The sequence below is a fragment of the Myotis daubentonii genome, chromosome 1 (genome assembly GCF_963259705.1).
Source record: "Myotis daubentonii chromosome 1, mMyoDau2.1, whole genome shotgun sequence".
Lineage (NCBI taxonomy): Eukaryota > Metazoa > Chordata > Mammalia > Chiroptera > Vespertilionidae > Myotis > Myotis daubentonii.
The window spans coordinates 107,895,808-107,923,687 of NC_081840.1; the positions used below are offsets into that span (position 1 = coordinate 107,895,808).

The following is a 27,880-nucleotide window of genomic DNA, read 5'->3' on the forward strand; positions in this document are numbered from 1 at the left end:
CGCGTCCCCTGGGACAGGCACAGCCCCTGACGGGGGAAAGGAGAACCGCGGGATTCCTGGCGCCGCCAGGGAAATTGAGAGCTGGGTTCTGTGACCGCGGAGGACTGAGCCTAAAGGGGGCAGCCTGAAGAGCTGACCTGACCATGCAGTCCCGGTAAGAGAAGAAGCTTACAGAAACCAAGCCTTCCCCGTTTCCGCGGCCGGCATTTGTTTGTTTGTTTTCACTGAATCCTGTTCATGGGACATTTCGGATACAGACACTCACCTGTGCTGAAGAGAGGGAGAGTGTGCTGAGGAGTGGAATCTGGGGAGAGACTGGGGAAAGAGGGGGAGCCGGGAGAGGTGGTAGTGAATTGAGTGCTGAGACACCCCTGAGCCCAGGACTGGGGAAGCCACCCGCTCCTGAGAGTGAGTCTCCTCCCCCCAGCCCCCAGGCAAGGAGCACAGCCACACCCAGATTCCACCCTGTACGAGATCAAGGATTAAGATATCCTGATCAGTCCCTGGGAGTTAACAGGGTCTGGCCTATAGGGGGATTTTCAATCCCAGGAACAACATAGCGCCGGTAACTAACTATTACGCAGTCAGCTCTGGGCAGTGAACTTCCACTGGACAGAGAGGCCCTATAGCCTCAGAGGCCAACCCCAGAAGACTGCCACCCAGAGGCTGACCCACAAACTGACTCTTTGCTAAACACAAAATAAGGCAGTCTGGGAAATAAATGCGGCATGCTTTAAAATAAGGACTGTGGTTTACAACACAGAGGAACAGTATATCGCAGGGAAACTCAACACTCTCCTGAATACCTGGAAGGTCTAAGGCGAGCCACACTGAAGAATAGAAGAAACGAAGGACCTCCACTACTGCAATTTTTTTTCTTTTTTCACTTTTTAACTAAGAAACCAATTTTTTTTCATTCTTTTTTTTCTGTTCTTTTTTTTTTCTTTTTTTTTTCTTTCTTTTCTTCTTTTTCCATCACCTGATTTTACCCTTTTGATTACTACCTTCTTATTTTTAACCAGTATTATTACTGCTACCATTTTACCATTTTTTAAAGTGCCATTTTATTTTTTCTTTATTTTATTTTGGGATTAGTGTTCACCATTCTATTTTCATCGTTATATTATTGGTTGTTTCTAGTTTGCATTCATATCCAGGGAGCTGTTGCTGGAATTTGTTGGGATTAATGGCTGTTCTATAGGAGTATTCTCCTCATATAAAAAGTCTCTTCCCTCTTCCACTTCATTCTCTCTTTTTGCTCTTTTTTTTTTTCTTTTCTTTTCTCGCTTTTATTTTCCCCCTTCCTTTTTCCCAATTTCATTTTTGCACTCCCTTTTTTTGGTCCCTACTTTTCTTTTCCTTTTTCTCTTTTCTCTTTTTCTCTTCCTTCTTCCTTATCCCCTAATTCTCTTAATTCAGGTGGTCACCTTTAATTGGGGTTATTAATATCGTGAATATATTTGTGTATAGTGCCTGGTACGTGGTGCCTTGTTGTGTTGTATTTTGTGCCTTTAAATCAACGCAGCAGATCCAAGCAACAGCAACCTCCTGAGCACCTCATCCTCTGCTGAGGAACAGCAGCTGTACGTGAAACCTCGCCCCACCAGCCGGAAGAGCCACCACAGCTGTGAACAGCACCCACCAGAGGAGCTGCTGACAACTGAAGAGCAGCTGCTACCGCAACCGCCCGAAGAGCAACCACAGACCAAGGAGTCACTGCCACCAAGGGAGCAACCACTGAACAACTCAACGTCTAGATATGTCAGTGAGATCAAACATGGGTAGACAAAGAAACCCCCAGAGGAAAGAGAAGGAGGACTCTCCAGAAAAGCAGCTAAGTAATACAGAGGCATGCAACATGACAGATAAAGAATTCAGAATAAGGATCCTAGAGTGCATAAACCGGATGGAGGAAAAAATCGACAACCTCTGCAAGAAGCAAGAAGAAACAGATGAAAAAAATCGATAACATATGGAAGAAGCTAGAAGAAACAGATGAAAAAATCGATAACATATGGAAGAAGCTAGAAGAAACAGATGAAAAAATCAACAACCTAAGTAAGACCCAAGAAGAAATGAAGAGTGATATAGCTGCAATGAAAAACTCCATTGAAAGTATCAACAGTAGACTAGGAGAAGCGGAGGACCGAATAAGTGAATTAGAAGACAAGGAAGCAAAACACACCCAAAATGTACTGCAATTGGAGAAAAAAATTAAAAGACAGGAGGAGAGCCTAAGGGAGCTTTGGGACAACATGAAACGAAACAACATACGAATAATAGGAGTACCAGAACAACAGAAGGATAAACAAGGATTAGAAAACCTACTCGAAGAAATAATATCAGAAAACTTTCCTGAGGTGGGGAAGAAAAAAGTCACACAAGCCCAGAGAGTCCCAAACAAGGTGAACCCGAAAAGACCCACACCAAGACACATCATAATCACCATGGCAAATGTTCAGGACAAAGAGAGAATCTTACAGGCTGCAAGAGAGAGACGGAAAGTTACATACAAGGGATCTCCCATTAGATTGTCAAATGACTTCTCAACAGAAACACATCAGGCCAGAAAAGAATGGACTGAAATTTACAAAGTGATGCAAAGCAAAGGACTGAATCCAAGAATACTCTATCCAGCAAGGCTATCATTCAAACTTGAAGGGGAAATAAGAAGCTTCACAGACAAAAAAGGACTAAGGGAGTTTGTCACCACCAAGCCAGCATTGCAAGGAATGCTAAAGGGACTGGTATAAAAAGAAGAAATAAAAAGCTCAGAAAGAAAACAGCCACACAAAAAAAGAAATGGCTACAAACAAGTACCTTTCAATAATAACTTTAAACGTAAACGGACTAAATGCTCCAACCAAAAGACATCGAGTGGCTGAATGGATAAAAAAACATGACCCATACATCTGCTGTCTATAAGAAACCCACCTCATTAGAAGGGACTCACACAGACTGAAAGTGAAAGGATGGAAAAATATCTTTCAGGCAAATGGAAAGGAAAAGAAAGCTGGGGTAGCAATACTTATATCGGACAAAATAGACCTCAAAGTGAAGGCCTTAACAAGAGATAAGGAAGGCCACTTCATAATACTAAAGGGATCAATACAACAAGAAGATATAACCCTGGTAAACATATATGCACCCAATGTAGGAGCACCCAAATTCATAAAAAAACTCCTGGAAAATATCAAAGGAGAGATCGACAACAATACAATCATAGTAGGGGACTTTAATACACCATTGACAGCACTGGATAAGTCCTATAGACAAACAACCAGCAAAGATACAGCAATCCTAAATGACTCACTAGATCAGATGGACTTAATAGACATCTTCAGAACACTTCACCCCAAAGCCAGAGAATATACGTTCTTCTCAGGTGCTCATGGGACATATTCAAAAATAGGCCACATATTGGGTCACAAGCAAAGTATCCCCAAATTCAAGAAGATTGAAATCATAAAAAGCGTCTTCGCAGACCACGATGGCATAATATTAGAAATAAACTACAATAAAAACAACCCAAAATACTCAAACACCTGGAAGCTGAATAGCATGCTATTAAATATTGATTGGGTTACCAATGAGATCAAAGAAGAAATTAAAAACATCCTGGAAACTAATGACAATGAAAACACAACAATCCAAAACCTATGGGACACATTGAAAGCAGTCCTGAGAGGGAAGTTTATAGCTCTACAGGCCTATCTCAAAAAACAAGAAAAAATGGTAGTAAATCATCTAACTCTACAACTCAAAGAATTAGAAAGAGAGCAACAAGAAAACCCCAGAGTGAGCAGAAGGAAGGAGATAATAAAGATTAGAGCAGAAATAAATGACATAGAGACCAAAAAAACAATACAGAAAATCAATGAAACCAAGAGCTGGTTCTTTGAAAGGATAAACAAGATTGATAAACCTCTAGCCAGACTCACCAAGAAGCAGAGAGAGAAGACCCAAATAAATAAAATCAGAAACGATAGAGGCGAAATAACAACAGACCCCACAGAAATACAAATGATTGTTAAAAAATACTATGGACAGCTTTACTCCAACAAACTAGACAACCTGGAGGAAATGGACAAATTCCTAGAAAAATACAGCATTCCAAAACTCAATCAGGAAGAATCTAAAAATCTCAACAGGCCAATAACTATGGAAGAAATTGAAGCAGTCATCAAAAAGCTTCCATCAAACAAAAGCCCAGGACCAGACGGCTTCACAGGGGAGTTTTACCAAACATTCAAGGAAGAACTAAAACCTATCCTCCTCAGACTACTACAAAAAATTCAAGAGGAAGGAACACTTCCAAGCTCATTCTATGAAACCAGCATCACCCTAATACCAAAACCAGGTAAAGACAACACAATGAAAGAGAATTACAGGCCAATATCCCTCATGAACATAGATGCCAAAATCCTCAACAAAATCTTAGCAAATCGGATCCAGCAGTACATCAGAAAGATCATACACCATGACCAAGTAGGATTTATCCCAGGGATGCAAGGATGGTACAATATCCGCAAATCAATAAACGTGATACATCACATAAACAAATTGAAAGAAAAAAACCACATGGTCATATCAATTGATGCAGAAAAAGCATTTGACAAAATTCAACACCCATTTTTGATAAAAACTCTCAGCAAGGTGGGAGTAGAAGGATCATACCTCAACATAATAAAAGCCATATATGACAGGCCCACAGCCAACATCATACTCAACGGACAAAAACTAACACCATTTCCCCTAAAAACAGGAACAAGACAGGGATGCCCATTCTCACCACTCCTGTTCAACATAGTACTGGAAGTGTTAGCCATTGCAATTCGGCAAGAAGAAGAAATAAAAGGCATCCAAATTGGAAAAGAGGAAGTAAAACTGTCCTTATTTGCAGACGACATGATATTATACATACAAAACCCTAGAGATTCCATCAAAAAGCTACTAGACTTAATACATGAATTTGGCAATGTAGCAGGATACAAAATTAACCCCAAGAAATCTGAGGCATTTCTATACACCAATAGTGAACTTTCAGAAAGAGAGATTATAAAAACAATCCCATTTACCATTGCACCAAAAAAATTAAGCTACCTAGGAATAAACTTAACTAAAGAGGTAAAAGACCTCTACTCAGAAAACTACAGGACGTTGAAAAAAGACATAGAGGAAGACATAAACAGATGGAAGAACATACCGTGTTCATGGATTGGTAGAATCAACATCATTAAAATGTCCATACTACCCAAAGCAATCTATAAATTCAACGCACTTCCCATTAAAATACCAACAGCATACTTCAGAGATCTAGAACGAACTTTCCAAAAATTCATCTGGAATAAAAGAAGACCCCGAATAGCTGCAGCAATCCTGAGAAAGAACAAAGTAGGTGGGATCTCAATACCAGATATCAAGTTGTATTACAAAGCCACTGTTCTCAAAACTGCCTGGTACTGGCACAAGAATAGGCATACAGATCAATGGAATAGAATAGAGAGCCCAGAAATCGGCCCGAACCAATATGCTCAATTAATATTTGACAAAGGAGGCAAGAACATACAATGGAGCCAAGATAGTCTCTTCAATAAATGGTGTTGGGAAAATTGGACAGATATATGCAAGAAAATGAAACTAGACCACCAACTTACACCATATACAAAAATAAACTCAAAATGGATAAAGGACTTAAATGTACGACAGGATACCATAAAAATTCTAGAAGAATCCAAAGGCAAGAAAATTTCAGACATATGCCGAAGCAATTTCTTCACTGATACAGCTCCTAGGGCACTTGAAACTAAAGAAAAAATGAACAAATGGGACTACATCAAAATAAAAAGCTTCTGCACAGCAAAAGAAACCATCAACAAAACAACGAGAAAACCCACTGTGTGGGAAAACATATTTGCCAATGACATATCTGATAAGGGCCTAATCTCCAAAATTTATAGGGAACTCATACAACTTAACAAAAGGAAGATAAACAATCCAATCAAAAAATGGGCAAAGGACCTAAATAGACACCTTTCAAAAGAGGACATTCAGAAAGCCAAGAGACATATGAAAACATGCTCAAAGTCGCTAATCATCCGAGAGATGCAAATCAAAACAGCAATGAGGTACCAACTCACACCTGTCAGACTGGCTATCATCAACAAATCAACAAACGACAAGTGCTGGAGAGGTTGTGGAGAAAAAGGAACACTTGTGCACTGCTGGTGGGAATGCAGACTGGTGCAGCCACTATGGAAGACAGTATGGAGTTTCCTTAAAAAACTGAAAATGGAACTCCCATTTGACCCTGTGATCCCACTTCTAGGAATATATCCCAAGAAACCAGAAACACCAATCAGAAAGGATATATGCACCCCTATGTTCATAGCAGCACAATTCACCATAGCTAAGATCTGGAAACAGCCTAAGTGCCCATCAGTAGATGAATGGATTAGAAAACTGTGGTACATCTACACGATGGAATACTATGCTGCTGTAAAAAGGAAGGAACTCTTACCATTTGCAACGTCATGGATGGAACTGGAGAGCATTATGCTAAGTGAAATAAGCCAGTCAATAAAGGAAAAATACCACATGATCTCACTCATTCATGGACAATAGAGACCATTATAAACTTTTGAACAATAATAGATACAGAGGCAGAGCTGCCTCAAACAGATTGTCAAACTGCAGCGGAAAGGCCGGGGAGGGTTGGGGGGCAGGAGGTAGGGGGGTAAGAGATCAACTAAAGGACTTGTATGCCTGCATATAAGCATAACCAATGGACATAAGACACTGGGTGATAGGGGAGGCTAGGGGACTGTCTAGGGCGGGGGGATAAAATGGATACATATGTAATACCCTTTGTAATACTTTAAGCAATAAATAAATAAATAAATAAATAAATAAATAAATAAATAGAAATAAAAATAAATAAATTGCAGTTGTGAGTACATGAAACAGTTAAAAAAAAAAAAAAAGAAACAAGCTAAATCTGAACAGCAACTGGAGAAATAAACTAAAAAGCAGAAGGAGAGCCTAAGGGAGCTTTGGGAAAACATGAAACGAAGTGACATACACATAATAGGGCTTCCAGAAGGACAAGAAGAGCAGCAAGGATTAGAAAATCTATTTGAAAAAATAATGACAGAAGGTGGAAAACCAAGATGGCGGCATAGGTAAACACCAGAGTTAGCTGCCTCGAACAACCACTTCAAAAATACAACTAAAAGATGGAACGGACATCGCCCAGAACCACAGAAAACTGGCTGAGGGGAAATTCTTCGACTAGAAGGAAAGAGAACAGCATACGAGACTCAGAGGAGGCGCAGTGCGGAAAATACAAAGGTGCGGAGGTACGCGCGGAGCAGGCTGGTAGCTGAGGGGGCGGTTGTTGTTTTCAATCGGGAGGGAGTCTCAGATTCTGAGCTCCAGTTCTGGGTGAGTCTCTAGGGACCCAGACTCAAACGGGAGAAGCGGGACTGTCTGGCATCAGTCGGAACGCGAAGGCAGCTTTCTCTCCGAGGTTTGCAGCGGTTGCTGGGACTCTGAGAGGCAGAGCCTCTGGAGACAGGACTGAGAGCAGCCATAACTGCTCCCTCCACCCACTCTGTTGATCCCGTGCAACCCTCCCCACCCCCCGCCCAAGCCCTTCGCAAAGCCATTTGCCAGATAGCCTCAGGCAAAGGCTAGATTAGCACCTCCCTAGAGGACAGAAGTTTTCCGACTGCAGACACAGCTGATTCTCACAGCCAGTTGGCCTGGAGGTCAAATCCCCCTAGTATTAACTACAACAATCAAGGCTTAACTACAACAAGACTGCACACAAAGACCACTACGGGGTGCACCAAGAAAGCATAAAAATTGCAGAGACAAAGAAACAGGACAAAACTGTCAATGGAGGATATTGAGTTCAGAACCACACTTTTAAGGTCTCTCAAGAACTGTCTAGAAGCCACCGATAAAGTTATTGAGATCTACAAGAAATCTAATGAGACCCTCGATGTTATGATAAAGAACCAACTAGAAATTAAGCATACACGGACTGAAATAAAGAATATTATACAGATTCCCAACAGCAGACCAGAGGAGCACAAGAATCAAGGCAAAGATTTGAAATGCGAAGAAGCAAAAAACACCCAACCAGAAAAGGAAAATGAAAAAAGAATCCAAAAATGCGAGGATAGTGTAAGGAGCCTCTGGGACAGCTTCAAGCGTACCAACATCAGAATTATAGGGGTGCCAGAAGATGAGAGAGACCAAGATATTGAAAACCTATTTGAAGAAATAATGACAGAAAACTTCCCCTACCTGGTGAAAGAAATAGACCTACAAGTCCAGGAAGCGCAGAGAACCCCAAACAAAAGGAATCCAAAGAGGACCACACCAAGACACATCATAATTAAAATGCCAAGAGCAAAAGACAAAGAGAGAATCTTAAAAGCAGCAAGAGAAAGAAACTCAGTTACCTACAAGGTAATGCCCATACGACTGTCAGCGGATTTATCAACAGAAACTTTGCAGGCCAGAAGGGAATGGCAAGAAATATTCAAAGTGATGAATACCAAGAACCTACAACCAAGATTACTTTATCCAGCAAAGCTATCATTCAGAACTGAAGGTCAGATAAAAAGCTTCACAGATAAGGAAAAGCTAAAGGAGTTCATCACCACCAAACCAGTATTATATGAAATGCTGAAAGGTATCCTTTAAGAAGAGGAAGAAGAAGAAAAAGGTAAAGATACAAATTATGAACAACAAATATGCATCTATCAACAAGTGAATCTAAGAATCAAGTCAATAAATAATCTGATGAACAGAATGAACTGGTGATTATAATAGAATCAGGGACATAGAAAGGGAATGGACTCACTATTCTTGGGGGGGAAAGGGGTGTGGGAGATGCGGGAAGAGACTGGACAAAAATCGTGCACCTATGGATGAGGACAGTGGCGGGGGGGGTAAGGGCAGAGGGTGGGGTGGGAACTGGGAGGAGGGGAGTTATGGGGGGGAAAAGAGGAACAAATGTAATAATCTGAACAATAAAGATTTAATTTAAAAAATAAATAAATAAATAAATAAATAATGACAGAAAACTTCCCAGATAAGGGGAAGAAAAAAGTTACACAAGTTCAGAGAGTCCCAAGCAAGATGAACCCCAAAAGACCATTAAGACATGTCATAATAACGATGGCAAATGTACATGACAAAGAATCTTAAAGGCTGCAAGAGAGAGACAGAGAGTTATCTACAAAGAATCCCCCATCAGATTATCAAATGATTTCTCAACAAAAACACATCAAGCTAGAATGGAATGGAAGGAGGTATACAAAGTGTTGCAAAGCAAAGGACTGAATCCAAGAATATTCTATCCAACAAGACTATCAATCAAAATTGAAGGGGAAATCAGGAGCTTTGCAGACAAAAAAAAAGGTTAAGGGAGTTTATCACTACCAAGCCAGCAATGCAAGAAATGCTGAAGGAAATGCTGTAAAAAGAAGAAATAAAAAGGTAAGAAAGAACACAGGCACAAAAATAGAAATGACTACAAGCAAGTAGCTTTCAATAATAACTTTAAACGTAAACGGACTAAATGCTCCAATCAAAAGACATCGAGTGGCTGAATGGATAAAAAAACATTACCCATATATATGCTGTCTACAAGAGACCCACCTCAGAAGAAAGGACACACACAGACTGAAAGTGAAGGGATGGAAAAATATCTTCCAGGCAAATGGAAATGAAAAAAGCTGGGGCAGCAATACGTATATCTGACAAAATAGACCTCAAACTGAAGGCCATAACAAGAGATAAGGAAGGCCACTTCATAATACTAAAAGGATAGATACAACAAGAGGATATAACCCTGATGAACATATATGCACCCAATGCAGGAGCACCCAAATACATAAAAAACCTCCTGAAAAATAACAAGGGAGAGATCAACAACAACACAATCATAGTAGGGGACTTAAACACACAACTGACATCACTAGATAAATCCTCTAGAAAAAAAATCAGCAAATAAACAGCAATCCTAAATGACTCACTAGATCAAATGGACTTAATTGACATCTTCAGAACATTTCACCCCAAAACCACGGAATATACGTTCTTCTCAAGTGCACATGGGGCATTTTCAAAAATAGACCACATATAGGGTCACAAGCAAAATCTCCCCAAATTCAAGAAGACTGAAATCATACCAAGCATCTTCTCAGACCACAATAGCATAATATTAGAAATAAACTACAATAAAAACAATCCAAAAAATTCAAACAGTTGGAAGCTGAATAGCATGCTACTAAATAATGATTGGGTTACCAATGACATCAAAGAAGAAATTAAAAACATCCTGGAAACTAATGACAATAACAGCACAACAATCCAAAATCTATGGGACACAATGAAAGCAGTCCTGAGAGGGAAGCTTATAGCACTACAGGCCTAGATCAAAAAATCAAGAAAAAATGATAGTAAATAATCTAACTCTACAACTCAAAGAATTAGAGAGAGAACAACAAGAAAAGCCCAGACTGGGCAGAAGGAAGGAGATAATAAAGACCAGAGCAGAAATAAATGACATAGAGACAAAAAAAAATTACAAAAGATCAATGAAACCAAGAGCTGGTTTTTTGAAAGGGTAAACAAGATTGATGAACCTCTAGCCAGGCTCACCAAGAAGCAAAGAGAGATGACTCAAATAAACAAAATCAGAAATGAAAGAGGCAAAATAACAACAGACCCCACAGAAATTCAAAGAATTGTTAAAAAAAAAAATACTATGAACAACTCTAACAAACTAGACAACCTGGAGGAAATGGACATATTCCTAGAAAAATACAATCTTCCAAAACATCACCCTAATACCAAAACCAGATAAAGACAACACAATGAAAGAGAATTACAGGCCAATATCCCTCATGAACATAGATGCCAAAATCCTCAACAAAATCTTAGCAAATCGGATCCAGCAGTACATCAGAAAGATCATACACCATGACCAAGTAGGATTTATCCCGGGATGCAAGGATGGTACAATATCCGCAAATCAATAAACGTGATACATCACATAAACAAACTGACAGTTAAAAATCACATAATCATATCAAATGACGCAGAAGAAGCATTTGACAAAATCCAACACCCTTTCTTGATAAAAACTCTCAGCAAGGTAGGAATAGAAGGATCATACCTCAACATAATAAAAGCCATATATGACAAACCCACAGCCAACATCATAATCAATGGGCAAAAACTAAAACCATTTTCCCTAAGAACAGGAACAAGACAGGGATGCCCCCTCTCACCACTCCTGTTCAACATAGTACTGGAAGTACTAGCCATTGTGAACAGAGAAGAAGAAGAAATAAAAGGCATCCAAATTGGAAAAGAAGTAAAATTGTTCTTATTTGCAGATGACATGATACTGTACATATAAAACCCTAAAGACTCCATCAAAAATTATTAGATTTGGGGGAGAACCAAGATGGCGGCATAGGTTAACGCCGGAGTTTGCTGCTTTGAACAACTACTTCAAAAGTGAAAACAAAAAACGGAAGGGACATCACCCAGAACCACAGGAACGCTGGCTGAGTGGAAGTCCTACAACTAGGAGGAAAGAGAAACGCACACGGACACTCAGAGGAGGCGCAGTGCTGAAGTCAAATTCTGAGGTGCGGAGTGCGCGGAGCGGGCTGGCGGCGGAGGGCGCGGTTGGCGTTTTCAATCGGGAGGGAGTCGCAGACTCTGAGCTCCAGATACAGGCAAGTCTTTAGGGACCCAGACTCAAACGGGAGAAGCGGGACTGTCTGGCTTCGGTCAGAGCGAGTGCAGCTTTCTCTCCCAGCTTTGCAGCGGGTGCTGGGACTCAGAGAGGCAGAGCCCCTGGGGACAGGACTGAGAGCCGCCATAACTGCTCTCTCCGGCCCACCCTGTTGATCCTATGCGACCCGCCCCGCCCAAGCCCTGCACAGAGGCATTTGCCGGATAGCCTCAGGCAAAGGCTAGATTAGCACCTCCCTAGAGGACAGAAGTTCTCTCACTGCTGACACAGCTGATTCTCATAGCCACTTGGCCTGGAGGTCAAACCCTCCCTGGAATTAGCTACAACAATCAAGATTTAACTAGAAGACTGCGAACAAAGACCACTAGGGGGTGCACCAAGGAAGCATAACAAAATGCGGAGACAAAGAAACAGGACAAAATTGTCAAAGGAAGATATAGAGTTCAGAACCACACTTTTAAGGTCTCTCAAGAACTGTTTAGAAGCTGCCGATAAACTTAATGAGATCTACACAAAAACTAATAAGACCCTCGATCTTATATTGGGGAACCAACTAGAAATTAAGCATACACGGACTGAAATAACGAATATTATACAGACGCCCGACAGCAGACCAGAGGAGCGCAATAATCAAGTCAATGATTTGAAATGCGAGGAAGCAAAAAACATCCAACCGGAAAAGCAAAATGAAAAAAGAATCCAAAAATGCGAGGATAGTGTAAGGAGCCTCTGGGACAGCTTCAAGTGTACCAACATCAGAATTATAGGGGTGCCAGAAGATGAGAGAGAACAAGATATTGAAAACCTATTTGAAGAAATAATGACAGAAAACTTCCCCCACCTGGTGAAAGAAATGGACTTACAGGTCCAAGAAGCGCGGAGAACCCCAAACAAAAGGAATCCAAAGAGGACCACACCAAGACACATCATAATTAAAATGCCAAGAGCAAAAGATAAAGAAAGAATCTTAAAAACAGCAAGAGAAAGAAACTCAGTTACCTACAAGGGAATACCCATACGACTGTCAGCTGATTTCTCAACAGAAACTTTGCAGGCCAGAAGGGAGTGGCAAGAAATATTCAAAGTGATGAATACCAAGAACCTACAACCAAGATTACTTTATCCAGCAAAGCTATCATTCAGAATTGAAGGTCAGATAAAGAGTTTCACAGATAAGGAAAAGCTAAAGGAGTTCATCACCACCAAACCAGGATTATATGAAATGCTGAAAGGTATCCTTTAAGAAGAGGAAGAGGAAGAAAAAGGTAAAGATACAAATTATGAACAACAAATATGCATCTATCAACAAGTGAATCTAAGAATCAAGTGAATAAATAATCTGATGAACAGAATGAACTGTTGATTATAATAGAATCAGGGACATAGAAAGGGAATGGACTGACTATTCTTGGGGGGGGGGGAAAGGGGTGTGGGAGATGTGGGAAGAGACTGGACAAAAATCGTGCACCTATGGATAAGGACAGTGGGTGGGGAGTGAGGGAGGAGGGTGGGGCGGGAACTGGGAGGAGGGGAGTTATGGGGGGGAAAAAAAGAGGAACAAATGTAATAATCTGAACAATAAAGATTTAATTAAAAAAAATTATTAGACTTAATAAATGAATTCAGCAATGTAGCAGGATACAAAATTAATGCCAAGAAATCTATGGCATTTCTTTACATCAATAGTGAACTTACAGAAAGTGAGACTAAAAAAACAATCCCATTTACCATCACACCAAAAAAATTAAGATACCTAGGAATAAACTTAACTAAGGAGGTAAAAGACTTACATGCGAAAAACTACAGGACACTGAAAAAAGAGATAGAGGAGGACATAAACAGACGGAAGAACATACCGTGTTCATGGATTGGTAGAATCAACATCATCAAAATGTCCATACTACCCAAAGCAATCTATAGATTCAATGCAATCCCCTTTAAATTACCAATGGCATATTTCACAGATCTAGAAGGAACATTCCAAAAGTTCATCTGGAATAAAAAAAAATACCTCGAATAGCTGCAGCAATCCTGAGAAAGAAGAACAAAATAGGTGGAATCTCAATACCATATATCAAGCTATATTACAAAGCCACTGTTCTTAAAAGAGCTTGGTACTGGCACAAGAACAGACATGTAGATCAATGGATTAGAATAGAGAACCCAGAAATCGACCCAAACCACTATGCCCAATTAATATTCGACAAAGGAGGCAAGAGCATACAATGGAGTCAAGACAGTCTCTTCAATAAATGATGTTGTGAAAATTGGACAGATACATGCAAAAAGGTGAAGCTAGACCACCAACTCACAACATACACAAAAATAAACTCAAAATGGATAAAGGATTTAAACGTAAGACGGGAAGCCATAAAAATACTAGAGGAATCCACAGGCAGTGAAATCGCAAACATATGCCAAAGGAATTTCTTCTCTGATACTGCTCCTAGGGCAATGGAAACTAAAGAGAAAATAAACAAATGGGACTACATCAAAATAAAAAGCTTTTGCACAGCAAAGGAAACCATCAACAAAACAACAAGAAAGCCCACTGCATGGGAGAACATATTTGCCAATGATATCACCAATAAGGGTTTAATCTCCAACATTTACAGGGAACTCATGAAACTTAACAAAAGGAAGACAAACAATCGAATCAAAAAATGGGCAATGGACCTAAATAGACACTTTTTGAAAGAGGACATACAGAATGCTGAAAGACATATGAAAACATGCTCAAAGTCACTAATTATATGAGAGATGCAAATCAAAATGACAATGCGGTATCATCTCACACCTGTCAGAATGGCTATCATCAACAAATCAACAAACAACAAGTGTTGGAGAGGATGTGGAGAAATAGGAACCCTTCTGCACTGCTGGTGGGGATGCAGACTGGTGCAGCCACTGTGAAGAACAGTATGGACTTTCCTCAAAAAACTAAAAATGGAACTCCCATTTGACACACTACTAGGAATATACCCCAAGAAGCCAGAAACACCAATCAGAAAGGATATATGCACCCCTATGTTCATAGCAGCACAATTCACCATAGCTAACATTTGGCAACAGCCTAAGTGCTCATCAGCAGATAAGTGGATTAAAAAACAGTGGTACATCTACACAATGGAATACTACGCTCGGTAAAAAAAAAAAAAAAAAGGAATTCTTGCCATTTGCAACAGCATGGATGGAACTGGAGAGCATTATGCTAAGTGAAATAAGCCAGTCAGAGAAAGATAAATACCACATGACCTCACTCATTTGTAGAATATAGAGAACAGCATAGACTGATGAACAAGGACAGATTCAAACACAGAGAAATAGTGATCAGACTATCAATCCCCAGAGGAAATGTAGGGGAGGGTGGGGGTAAGGGGAAGAGATCAACCAAAGGACTTGTATGCATGCATATAAGCCAAACCACTGGACATGGACAACAGGAGGATGAGAGCATGAGAGGGAGGGGGGAGGTTGGGGGTAAATGGGGGAATGAGGACACATTTGTAATACCTTAACCAATAAAGAAATTAAAGATTAAAAAAAAGACACACAAAAAAGAATAGACTCAAACTGAATAAAAGACTTAAATGTAAGGCGTGAAACTATGAAAGTCCTAGAAGAAACTATAGGCACCAAAATCTCAGACATCTCTCATAGCATATCTTTACCAATACATCTCCTAGGACAGTGGTTGGAAAACTGCGGCTCGCGAGCCACATGTGGCTCTTTGGCCCCTTGAGTGTTGCTCTTCCTAAGCCTTAGGAGTACCCTAATTAAGTTGATAACAATGTACCTACCTATATAGTTTAAGTTTAAAAAATTTGGCTCTCAAAAGAAATTTCAATCGTTGTACTGTTGATATTTGGCTCTGTTGACTAATGAGTTTGCCGACCACTGTCCTAGGACGATGGAAACTAAGGAGAAAATAAACAAATGGGACTACATGAAAATAAAAAGCTTTTGCACAGCAAAAGAAACAATCAACAAAATAACAAGAGAGCCCACTACATGGGAGAACATATTTGCCAATGATACATCTGATAAGGGGTTAATCTTCAAAATATATAGGGAATTCATAAAACTCAACAAAAGGAAGACAAAAAATCCAATTAAAAAATTGGCAATGGAGAGAAACCAAGATGGCGGCATAGGTAAACACCAAAATTGCTGCCTCCTACAACAACTTCAAAAATACAACAAAAAGACAAAACGGACATCATCCAGAACTACAGGAAGGCTGGCTGAGTGGAAATTCTACAACTAGAAGGAAAGAGAAAAGCACACTGAGAGTCAGGAGCTGTGGAAGTAAAGTGCAAAGGTACGAAGGCTCGAGAGTGCGCGGAAAGGGGCTGGTACCTGAGGACATGGCTGTCTTTTTGAATCGGGAGAGAGTCACAAGCTCCTGACTGCTCTGAACTCCAGTTCCGGGAAGTCTCTGGGGACACAGGACTAATACGGGGAGAAACTGGACTGTCTGGCAGCGGGCAGAACTCAGAACTCGAGGGCGCCTTTCCCTCAGAGGCACTTGCAGCAATTAAATTACCAGGACACTGAGACGCGCGGCCCCTTAGGGCAGGGCTGAGGATCTGCCATAGCTGCTTGCTCCGCCCTGTTGATTCCTTGAGACCCCGCTCGACCCAGGCTGCCACAGAGGCTTTTGCATATGAATGTACCCATTTGTCAGAGTGGGACCATCCAGATTACAACTCCTCAGATCCATAAGGGACACACCCAGGGGGCAGACTCAATGAGCACCAAAGCCTCACTGAAGCAAGTCTTGCCCCACAAGGGTGTATTCAGCACAGAAGTTCTCCCACTGCAGACACAGCCGGTTCTCACTGCCAATTGGCCTGGAGGTCAATTCCTCCCAGTGATACCTACAACAATCAAGGCATAACTACAACAAGACTGTTCACAAAGCCCACAAGGGGGTGCACCAAGAGTGTCCACCTCAGGTAACTGGGGAGGCTGAGCCACTGGGCCCTATAGGACACCTAGCACACAAAACCACTCTACCAACACAGGGAAGCATAAAAAATGCGGAGACAAAGAAACAGGTCACAAATGACAGAAATGGAGGAAAGCAAACGACTGGATATAGAGTTCAAAACCACGTTTATAAGGTTTTTCAAGAATTTTATGGAAACCGCCAATAAATTTAGCGGTTTCCAACAGATGCAAATCAAAATGACAATTAGATGTCACCTCAAACCTGTCAGAATGGTTATCATCAACAAATCAACAAACGACAAGTGTTGGCGAGGATGTGGAAAAAAGGGAACCCTAGTATACTGCTGGTAGGAATGCAGACTGGTGCAGCCACTATGGAAAACAGCATGGAGTTTCCTCAAAAATTTAAAAATGGAACTCCCATTTGACCCAGTCATCCCATTTCTAGGAATATATCCTAAGAAACTGAAACACTCATCAGAAAGAATATATGCACCCCTATGTTCATAGCAGAGCAATTTATAGTAGCTAAGATTTGGAAACATCCTAAATGCCCATCAGCAGATAAGTGGATAAAAAAAACCATGGTACATCTACACAATGGAATACTACACCGCAATAAAAAAAAGAACGAACTCTTATCGTTTGCAACAGCATTAATGAACCTGGAAAGTATTATGCTGAGTAAAATAAGCCAGTCAGAGAAAAATACCAGTAAGTATCACATGATCTCACTCCCATGTGGAATCTAATGAACAAAATAAACTGATGATCAAAAATAGACCCAGAGTCATAGAAGCATGAACAGACTGTTGTTGTTGAACCTCAGAGGGAAGGCAGGGAAGGGTGGGTGGGAAGAGAGCAACAATGAACCTTTATGCATTTATGCATAACCTATAGACACAGACAATGGTGTGGTGAGGGCCTTGGTGGGGGTGTGACGGGAGCAGGCTGGAAGAGGTTAATGAGGGGAAAAGGAAGACCTATGTAAAAAACTATGGTACATTTACACATGTAATAGTTTCAACAATAAAGAATTTTTTTAAAATAAGCAACAAAATAAGGAAAAAAGATTCAAAATAAGAACAATATAATGGCAATAAATACATATCTATCAACAATTGAATCTAAAAATCAAAATAAATGAACAAGAAATCTAAGTGAACAAAATAAACTGGTGAATAAAATAGAAAGAGAGGCATGAAAACATGGAACAGACTGATGAATCTCAGAGGGAATGGAGGCACAGGGGAGTGGGAGGGGAAACAGGAGGCTATTAACCTAAGGTCCTCCCTATGGACACAGACAGTAGGATGATGAGGGCCTGGGGTGGGGCAGGGAAGGAACCAGGTAGAAGGGGGCAATGGGAGGGGGAAAAAGGGGCATATCTGTAATAGTCTCAACACTAAAGATTTAAATAATGATTTTTTAAAATAAATAAAATCTAATATAATAAAAGAGAAACATGCAAATTGACCGCAACTCCGCTACACCCACCAGCCAATCAGAGTGACTATATGCAAATTAACCCAACCAAGATGGCGGCCGGCAGCCACAGAGCTGGAGCAAGCAGGAGGCTTGGTTGCACTGGCAATGGAGGAAGCCAAGTTTCCCACCTACACTGGCTGTCTGTGGCCTCCGCTCAAGGCAACAAAGTTTCAATTATAGAAGATAAACAAATCCCAGATACCTGCTTCCAGCCAGCCTCCACTGGGAGCTTGGGTGGCTGGGAGCCGTGGCCAGCCTGAAAACAGCCATCAGTCCCTCACCTAGACTGGCCAAGCACCCCAGCAGGATCCCCCACCCTGAAGGTGGTGTGGCCAGCCTGAAAATGGCTCTCAGCCCCTCACCCAAGCTGGCCAGGCACCCCAGTGGGAACCGCCACCCTGAAGGGGCTGTGGCCAGCCTGCAAACAGCCATCAGCCACTCACCCAGGCTGGCCAGGCACCCCAGCAGGACCCCCCTCCCTGAAGGGAGTGTGGCCAGCCTGCAAACAGCCATCAGCCACTCACCCAGGCTGGCCAGACACTCCAGCGGGGACCCCCACCCTGAAGGAGGTGTGGCCAGCCTGAAAACAGCCCTCAGCCCTCACCCAGGCTGGCCAGGCACCCCAGCAGGACCCCCACCCTGATCTGAGACACTCTTCAGAGTAAACCAGCTGGCCCCCACCCATGTACCAGGCCTCCATCCTCTATAATAAAAAGGTAATATGCAAATTGACCCTAACAGCAGAATGACTGGGAATCACTGGTCACTATGACACACACTGACCACCAGGGGGCAGACGCTCAATGCAGGAGCTGCCCCCTGGTGGTCAGTGTGCTCCCACAGGGGGAGCTCTGCTCAACCACAAGCCAGGCTGACGGCTGCCAGTACAGTGGTGGTAGTGGGAGCCTCTCCCACCTCCTCAGCAGTGCTAAGGATGTCCAACTGCAGCTTAGGCCTGCTCCCCGCTGGCAAGTGGACATCCCCTGAGGGCTCCCGGGCTGCCAGAGGGATGTCTGACTGCCAGCTTAGGCCCAGTCCCCCAGGGAGTGGGCCTAAGCCAGCAGGTGGACATCCCCTGAGGGGTCCCAGACTGCGAGAGGGCACAGGCCGGGCTGAAGGACACCGACCCCCCAGTGCACAAGTTTTTGTGCACCAGGCCTCTAGTAAATAAATAAAATAAAATATTATGGACCAGAAAAAATATTCAGTGGAAAAATATCCACAGGTAAGGATTAACAACAAAAATCTAGGGATATATGGGACTTTCTTATACTATTCTCTTTACCTTTCTGTATGTTCAAATATTTTCCTAACAAAAAGAAATATTTTTAATAAACCAGCATTGATGTGAGCCAGGAGTCCCACAAACAGTGCCCCATGCTCCTGGTGGGCCTGAAAGGCAGCTGTGTCTCTTAAATAGGTTAAACATCCCCCCTGCCATCTCTTTTATGTGTTTCCCTAGAAATCACTTTATCACAGGCTCCACTGAGTCCTAGCTCCACATTTAGAAGCCTTAGCACATTTAGAAGCCAGACACAGCACTTTAGTGAGGAAACTATTGTCTTCTGATTGACCACCCACCCACTTGCCCACCATCTCTCTGTTCTGTAGAGCAGCCCTCGCTTGCAATGCTGGCTCCCTCCTCATGTGGCCACCACCCACTCTGAGCCTCAGAATGCCCCCACCTGTTAAGCAGAAATTATGACAAGTCAGTGACTGCCTGGATATCTCATTCAAAAGCAGTTTCCCCACAAAGAGACTGAAATCCCCATTTAACAAATGGGAAGGCTGAGACCCAGGACCAAGAGAGACTGGAAGCAGAACAGAGAAGGTAGGAACAGAGGAAGGTGACAGTGAGCAAAAGCTCCCTGCCTGCCCCTATTCCCCCTCCTCCCCATCCTTCAATCCCAACCCTGGCAGTATGTCTGAAGAGAGGGTAAACTGCACCTCCTTTTCTCTGGCTTCCGTTTATTTAGCTTTCTGGTCAGGAATAAACAGCCAAGATTACAATGACCCAACCAGGTCTAGCTGACCCACGCAAACACTGGCTGGCCCACCTCTGCTGGTTGATAATGGAAGAATTATCAGTACCACCAAGTAATTGGCCGCTAACTGCTAAATGTCATGCAGTTCATAAGGAAGAGTTGTGTGTGGTCAGAGACTGGACCCTCCCCTGGACTGATGGAGCCTCCAGAGGTGGGCACCTCAGTGCAAAAGCCTGAGATGTCCTGGGCATAGCCCACAGTCCTGGCCCAAGGGGGAAGAGGAAGTGGCGTAGCCACAAAGGCCCTTAGGGACACATCACAGGCTCCTGCTCAGTCCGTTTGGCCCAGGTCCATGGACAGACCAAGTACCCAAGATGAATAAGCCTGGTCCCTGCCACAAAATATTCCCAGGCCTTATGTCACAAGCCTAGCAAACAGTAGGACTGACACACAGTAGATGCACAGCAAATGCTGGCTAAATGTAAAGCAGATACACTGCTCTCAGAGTTCTAAGGAAGGAACAGCTACTTCCAGCTAGGGGTACAGGAAACGGGTGTTTAAACATGGCATTTGGACTGAGTGTTGCAAAGTGTTGAAGGGATCAGGTGAAGGGAACAGCACAGCCTAGCCCTGGAGGGTGAGAGCCACAGAATGTGTGAAGGGGAGGGTAAGTGGTATTTGGCTGAAGCCTGGGGGCACATAGGAGCATGGTGGGAGCTTGCTGGGGCAGAGGGGCAGATGGTGAGACTGTGCAAAGCACTGAGGGGTCCAGACGCCAGCCTGCATGCAACAGAGAGGCCTTGAAGTGTTTTGAGCAGGAGTGTGATGACCAGTTAAAAGCTATAGAGTCCACAGTTACTGCCAGGTTGCACTTCCCAAAAGGGTAGGGGCTGGTCTTACTCATCTCTGTCCAGCACAGCCAGCACAGCTGGCCCAGAGGAAGTGCCCAACAAGTGAATCACTGAATGATTATAAGATCATCAGATGGACGACTGGGGACTCCTGGACTCAGAGCTGTAGAATATCATGTTTGTATAAAAATATATATTTAGCCCTGGCCAGTTTGCTCAATAGTTAGAGTGTCAGCCCACAGACCAAAGAGTTGTGGGTTCTATTCCCAGTCAAGGGTACATAACTCAGTTGCAGGTTCCCTATTCCTAGAAGGAGCACATGTGAGAGGCAACCAATCAATGTTTCTCTCATGTCGTTCTTCCTCTCTCTCTTTCTCTCTCTCTCTCTCTCTCTCTCTCTCTCTCTCTCTCTCTCTCTCCCCCCCCTCTCCCTCCCTCCCTCCTACCTCCTTTCCACTCTCTCTAGAAAATCAATGAAAGAAATATCCTTAAGTGAGGATTAAAAATAATCTTCCCCTTGGGGCAGCCTTAGGAGGTAGGCAGGGAGATAATTATCTCAAATTTACAAAGAGGGAACCTAAGGCTCAAAGAGGGACAGTGACCTGGCCAAGGTCACCCAGCTACTTAGCAGTGAAGACCAGTGCTCTCCCCAGAAGGCTAAGCCCTGCTTGCCTTGGCATGGCCCAGGGCTGCCCAGGAGGTAAAGGCCCACCCCTCAATACTCCCTGGCACCATCCCCTCCACCTCTACCCAGTGCTGAATAGGCAGAAAAATGCAGCAAATGCTGCTTCATTGAGTGTTCTCCATACCACCCCAACTGGGATTGGCTGCTTGTCAGTATGACAGCCTGTCCCTGCACCTATGACAGAGACAGAGCTGTTCACGGAATCTCTAGAATCCCCATGCTTGGTCTAGACCGGCCTCCATCCCCGAAGTTTGGGAAGCATACCCATAGAGCAAGAGTCCTGCACTAGGAGTCCAGACACAGGGTCAAACCCAACTCACTCTGCAACTCTGAAGAGTCACAACCCAGTTTTAGCATCTGTTAAATGGAATGGTGGCTCTCTGCCTATTTTATAGAACTACCGTGAGGACTACATGAGGGAAGGAGTGGAAAGGAGTGTAAAAACATATGAAAAATTATAAAACAAATTTTGTCCTGGAAAATAATAATAATAAGGCTTCTCTCTACTTCAACCTGGACACTATACTCCAGCAGGACTCACCTCTCCCTCCTAGCAAAGATCAAACCAAGCTAACATTTACTGAGACTCTTCAAGGCATCAGGCTAGGGCATGCTTCCCATGTATTATTTCAAAGCCTTCTAATAACACCTGTATAAGATAGGTACCATTCTTCCAGAAACAGAGGAGGAGGCTGGGGCTCCAAAAACTGAAATTACTTGCCCAAGCTCATCTAGCTTAGAAGTAGTTGAGTCAGGATTCAAACCCAGTTCCAGCTGCATCTAAGTTCAGACCCCCCCTTTTTTTTTTACAACTTCACTCAATTAGCTCACTTCCCTCAGGCTGAAAAGCGGGGTTCCGGGCATGCCAGACACCAGGTCACCCACTCCTTCCCAGCCAACAGCCTTCCCTGCCCTGCTGCCTTCAATACCCCCTCCTCCTCCTCCTCCTCCTCCTCCTCCTCCTTCTAAGTTCAGGCCCTTTTGCTCACAGTAGGCTGATTCAAGGGGCCCATTTCCATAGCCCCAAATCTCAGACATACATAATCAGTGCTCAGGGTGAGGCTGCATGTCATATACACATACTCCCAGGACCCTGACATCAGATATGCTGTGCCACCCCAAGGCTTTTGGACCAGCAGGGCCATAAGAGCTGGGTGAGGGATGGGAGGGTGGCTGGCACAGCTGGTCTTGAGCTAACTGGATCAGTCCTGGGCATGGAGCCACTTGCCTGGCTGCCCTGGCAGATGGGTGCTGGAACTAGGCCACCTGCCAAGGTTCAACCTCCATGTCCAAACCAACCTGGATACTGAGGTTCCATTTTGGCTTCCTCACACCCTAACCCTGGTGGCTAATAGCGCCTACATAGAACCAGAAGGCCAGGGATTCTCTTTCAGTGGCTTGCGCCTCCCCTGATGTGACCATATGGCCCCATATGCTCCCTGACAGCTTGACTGCCAACGCAACTGCCTGAGGATGTTCTCTGCAGAGGCCCCAGCCACTGCCCATCCCTACCCAGCAGGCTAGTCGCAGCCAGAAAAATCCCAGGCTGGAATGCCCTGCCTCCAATTTAAGACTATATAAGACCCCTCACTGGTCTCAAACTCTTCCCCTGTCAAACAGCAGTAGTGACCCTCTACCCTTTCCCTTTGTATCCCATTTCTGAGGTCCCAAACTTCCACCCAAAGTCAGTCCAGGTCTCCAGAGAAACAAATAAACTTATCCTTTTTACAGGCATAGAAACTGAGGACACAGGGACTTGCTCAAGTGTACCACTGGGAGGCCCATACTAAAAGCCCATATTTTTTATTTTTAAAAAAATATTTTTATTAATTTCAGAAAGGAAGGGAGAGGAAGAGAGAGAAAGAAACATCAATGATGAGAGGGAATCATTGATCGGCTGCCTCCTGCACACCCCACAATGGGGATCGAGCCCGCAACCCAGCATTTGCCATGACCAGAAATCAAACTGTGACCTCCTGGTTCATAGGTTGATACTCAACCACTAAGCCATGCTGGCTGGGCTAAAGGCCCATAATTATGACTCCAGGACACCTGCAACATATAACCAGGTGGTAGGAATAGTGATGCCCCAGGCCCTATTCAACTCTGATGGCTTACATTGCCCCACCTGGTTTCCCACCCAGGCCAAATCTCTGCATCCTCCATTGCGTGGGTAACCATGAACGGCCCCTTAGCCATCCTGATGAAGGCAGGCAAGGAGCCTGTCCAGCTGTTGCCCTCACTACCAACCAACCTGAATTCCCATAGCTGCCTCAGGACCACCTCCCTGCCTCTGGCTCTCCTAGCCAAACAACCCCTTCCATGACCACCAGAGGGAGCAGTTTAAATTGCAAATCTAATGGAATCCCTCACTCTACAACCCCTGAAGAGGGAATCAACCCACACTCCTCAGGCAGGCACTCAGGGTCCTCCTCGATCTTGTGCCAACTTGCTCTGTGCCTGCTGTGCCCCTGCATGAACTACTCACTTGCAAACACGTTTCACTCATGCCTGCTGTTTCCCTCCTCTGTGCCTTTGCTAATGTTGTAAAGCCCTCGTTCATTCATATTCTCCATTCATTCATTTACTCAATATATTTACTGAGCATCTCCCAAGTGCCAGAAACATATGAGGAAGTCAAAATGCACCAGCCCTTCCAATTCATCTGAAATAGCTCCTTGCTCACTCCGCTCCCCCAAGGCGTGGTGCTTGGGAGCAGATGTCTGGGCCCTAGAAGCCCACAGAAGAGACTGTGAGTGGTCAGGGTAGCCTGTCCCCATTTCCCCCAAAAAGAGGCTTGAGTGATCAGAGGTACCTTTCCTCCCTCAAGTCACCCTAAAGCCCAGCGTACCCAATAACTTCTTATCATTGAATTTGTTAGAATGCACTATTTTTATCATTTAAAACATAAAGATGGCAGGGTCAGGGCCTGGTTGGAGACAGAAATTAAAGGGGCTACCCCTTACCAGTCAGAAGGTTTGCGAGGCAAGTGGCTATCTTTCTAAAGGGGCAGCCAGTGGGGGCTCGGAGCACCTGGCTAGGATTTTTAACCTTTACAGCAGAGACCATGGACCAAAGAGGTACCCTGCTCTCTCCCTCCCCAAGTCTTAAGGCCCCAGAGTGCTTATCCTGCTAGACTTAATTGGGGTGGGGGGAGGACAGAAGAACTAGGGCAGGGGGTTCAAACAGGACTTGATGGCAGGAGTACGGCCAAACAGGCATCTGGCCATGCTCTAGCCGCCTGGGTGTCAACCAGAGCATTGGTCAACACTCAAGAGGCTCAGGGACCCACAGGGGATTGGGGGAGGGGGGGGGTGGGTAAGAGGAGAGAGAGAGAGAACAGCTAAGAAAGACCGAGTCAGCAAGAGGGTGCCTGAGAATTAAGCTAGCAGAGGTTGAGGGAGCCACCACAAGGTTCAGTAGGCCTACCACTCTCCTCCTCAAGGCTTCCAATGGCCTAAGTGGCCCTGGGGATGAGTCTGGGCTGCCATCAGGACTGGAGAGTCACAAAGGCCTGCCTGAGGCTGAAAGCTACTCTTGCCTTCTGTGCCTCAGGTGGGCCACCAGGGAAGGAAGCATCTTAATAGACACCAGGCCCCCTCTCCCCATGTACATTTAGACCTACCTGTGGAAGCTGTTCCCTTGAGGGTGAGCTCTATAGCTCCAGGATGGAGATTTCAGGAGAGTGGGAAGGGTTCCCGGTCCTAAACAGGATGATAATGCCAGGGCCCAGCCTAGAGGGGCAGGCTGGGGATGATACAACATCCCAGTGCTGAGGATAAGCAAACCATCATGCAAAGCCCTGGCAGACTCTGGTCCCAAATCTAGGAAAGTTAATGAGGGTGGGATCAAAAAGTACAAGAAGTCAAGCCAGGGAGAATCAGGCTGGGAGTGGCTGTGCCCATCTCCTTGTCCATCAGGGGAGGATGTTAGTCACAAGCACAGAGTAACTGCCCTGGGGAGACACTTCAGAGCTCTGATGCTAAGTCAGTAAAGAGGGCCAGGTGCCTTCCCTGCACCCACCCCACCTCACCAAAGACCAGGGTTAAAGAAAAACTTCACCAGAAGGCTGTCCTGAAACTGGAGTTCTCCTAATTCCATCTCTGCCTCAAAATCCTCCTCAGTGAAATGGAGAGGAAGTGTGCCCATGGACCCCCACATTCTCATAAGGTGGCTGAAAGATTCCAGAGGGAAAATGGAAGTGGAAGTAAGGCTTAAGCCTGAAATCTGGTCACACAACATATTACCAGACTCCAGAGACCCAAGTAGATACTGACTGGTTAAGCATCACACCCCTCCAGCCAGCATCTAGGCTGAGAACAAGACTTCTAACCCCACAGGCTCATACACTAAGTGCCAGGAAAGAGGGCATATGGACAAGGGCTGCTGGGGAAACCAACTGCTCCAATCCAGAAGCCAAGCTATACTGAAGGATCCAGGAGCAATCAAAGAAAGCTTCCTAGAGGAGGAGGAACCTGCCCTGAAAGCAGGGAGGCCTTGGTAAAGGGGGAAGGAGGGGTTAGAGGGGGTCTGATCTCTTGCCCTTCCTTGGGCTTCTCACTCCTGGGGGCACACAGGTTCCCTCCCTTTCAGGGGCCCCATCCTGGACCACATCTTCCCATCCCATCTTCTACTGCAGGGGCAGGGCTGGCATTTGTAGGGGAAGGGGCTAGGAAGTTCCCTGAGGCAGCCAGCACAGGACAGGAGTGTGGGAGGAGACTGGAGGATGGGGGTCTGGGGACACAGCACAACCACAACCTCATCACACAGAGTGAGACACACAGGAGCATGGCTCCAAGCAAAGCAGGGATGGCGGGAACCAGGCTAGAGGGCCTAGGTGTACACACACACTGGGCAATCTCCCCCTACCTCCACCACAAGCCCCGTGACCTTAGCCTGGCAGGAAAGACCTGGAAGCTGTAGTCTCGCAGTCCTGCCGACCCAGGCAGGGTCACAGGAGTCCAGCGACCAGAGCAGCTCCAGCTCGGCACCTCAGGGCTGGATGGATGTCCCCAAAAGCCAGCCACTGTGCCAACTGGGTGGTAGAGACGCACCTCTTTGCCCATCAGGCAGCATAGCCCGCGCCCCGCCCCATTCATCCCTCGCGTTCTCTCCTCCGGAAAGAACGGTTTGAGTACTACCATTAAAGCGTCTCCATCCTCTCTCCGCACACACAAAGTTGTTCCAAGTCGCCAGGGTTCAGGTTACAGGCGAGGGTTAGGCAGGGCCGTGCAGTGGGAGGGCGTGCAGTCTGGAACTGAAGTGCAGTGGGTACCCCATTCCCGCTCCGCGCGTGCACGCACCCATGGCGCGCACCCAACACCCAGTCCCCACCCAGTGCCCCTAGGCTCCGGCCCAATCAGAGGCCGCGCACGCAGCACCGCCCGAGGGCAGACACCCCAACTCCTAGCCTGTGCCCCGCTATCCCGACCTCCCCTCAGTGTCCCTGCTTGGCCATACTCACTGTCCTGGGGCCGCATCCCCGCCTGGCCTCCGCTCCGCTTCCCACTCTGGCTCGGTTCCCGCTCTGCAGGACTCGGCTCCGGGATTGTGGCAAAAGCAACCAGCGAGCAGAGAGGGCGTGTGTGCGCGCGCGCGGCCTGTGTGTACGCGGGAGGGCCCCGCGCTCCCCTGCGCGCCTGCTCCTGCCTCCCGCTCTCCACGCTACGATGCCGGTAGAATCCCTAACGCGCGCTCCCTCCCGCCCCGGCGCTCACACTCGCGTGCGCGCACCCTGCCGCCGCACCCAAAGGCCTGGAACCCAGGCCCTCCGGATCTCCGAAGGGCGGCCCTTGGCCCCCTCAGAGCGAACCTCCGTCCCCTTCCCGGCTGACCCCACCTCAGGTCCCCTGCCGCTCCCAGAGGAACCCTCTGGCGTCCCAGCTTCTGTACCACGTTCCGCCAGGCCGCGGCTGCACCACGCCCCAGCCAGGGCGCCCAATCGGGCCGCCGGTGCTCGCACCCAGAGGCTCCAGCTCCTTCCTACTAGCCCGCGCCTCCGCCTGCAGCCGGGTGCTCTCCCGCTCCTTCTCTCCCCCTTTTCGGTCACTGCCCCTTCTTTACCTCCTCTCCTTTCTCCTACCCGTCGTCCCGCCCCCCTCCGCCCCCCTCCGCCCCCCACTCCCTCCCA

The 27,880-nt window shown here is 45.2% G+C and overlaps 1 protein-coding gene across 9 annotated transcripts in view; it reads right to left on the reverse strand.

The window, feature by feature from the left end:
• Nucleotides 1–27,880, reverse strand: part of LINGO1 (leucine rich repeat and Ig domain containing 1) — a 270,078-nt gene that overhangs the window by 241,943 nt on the left and 255 nt on the right. For 2 of the 9 annotated variants that reach the window (XM_059656192.1, XM_059656196.1), the window contains exon 1: nucleotides 27,215–27,839. The exons of 2 other annotated variants lie outside the window; for them this stretch is intronic. In XM_059656192.1, the coding sequence (XP_059512175.1) occupies nucleotides 27,215–27,230 (16 nt within the window). In that variant the 5' untranslated portion in view covers nucleotides 27,231–27,839. Of the gene's footprint in view, nucleotides 1–26,660; nucleotides 26,680–26,804; nucleotides 26,824–26,891; nucleotides 27,039–27,214; nucleotides 27,840–27,880 lie in introns of those variants that run through there. 5 more of the 9 variants (XM_059656197.1, XM_059656190.1, XM_059656194.1 and 2 more) reach the window with 5 other exon arrangements.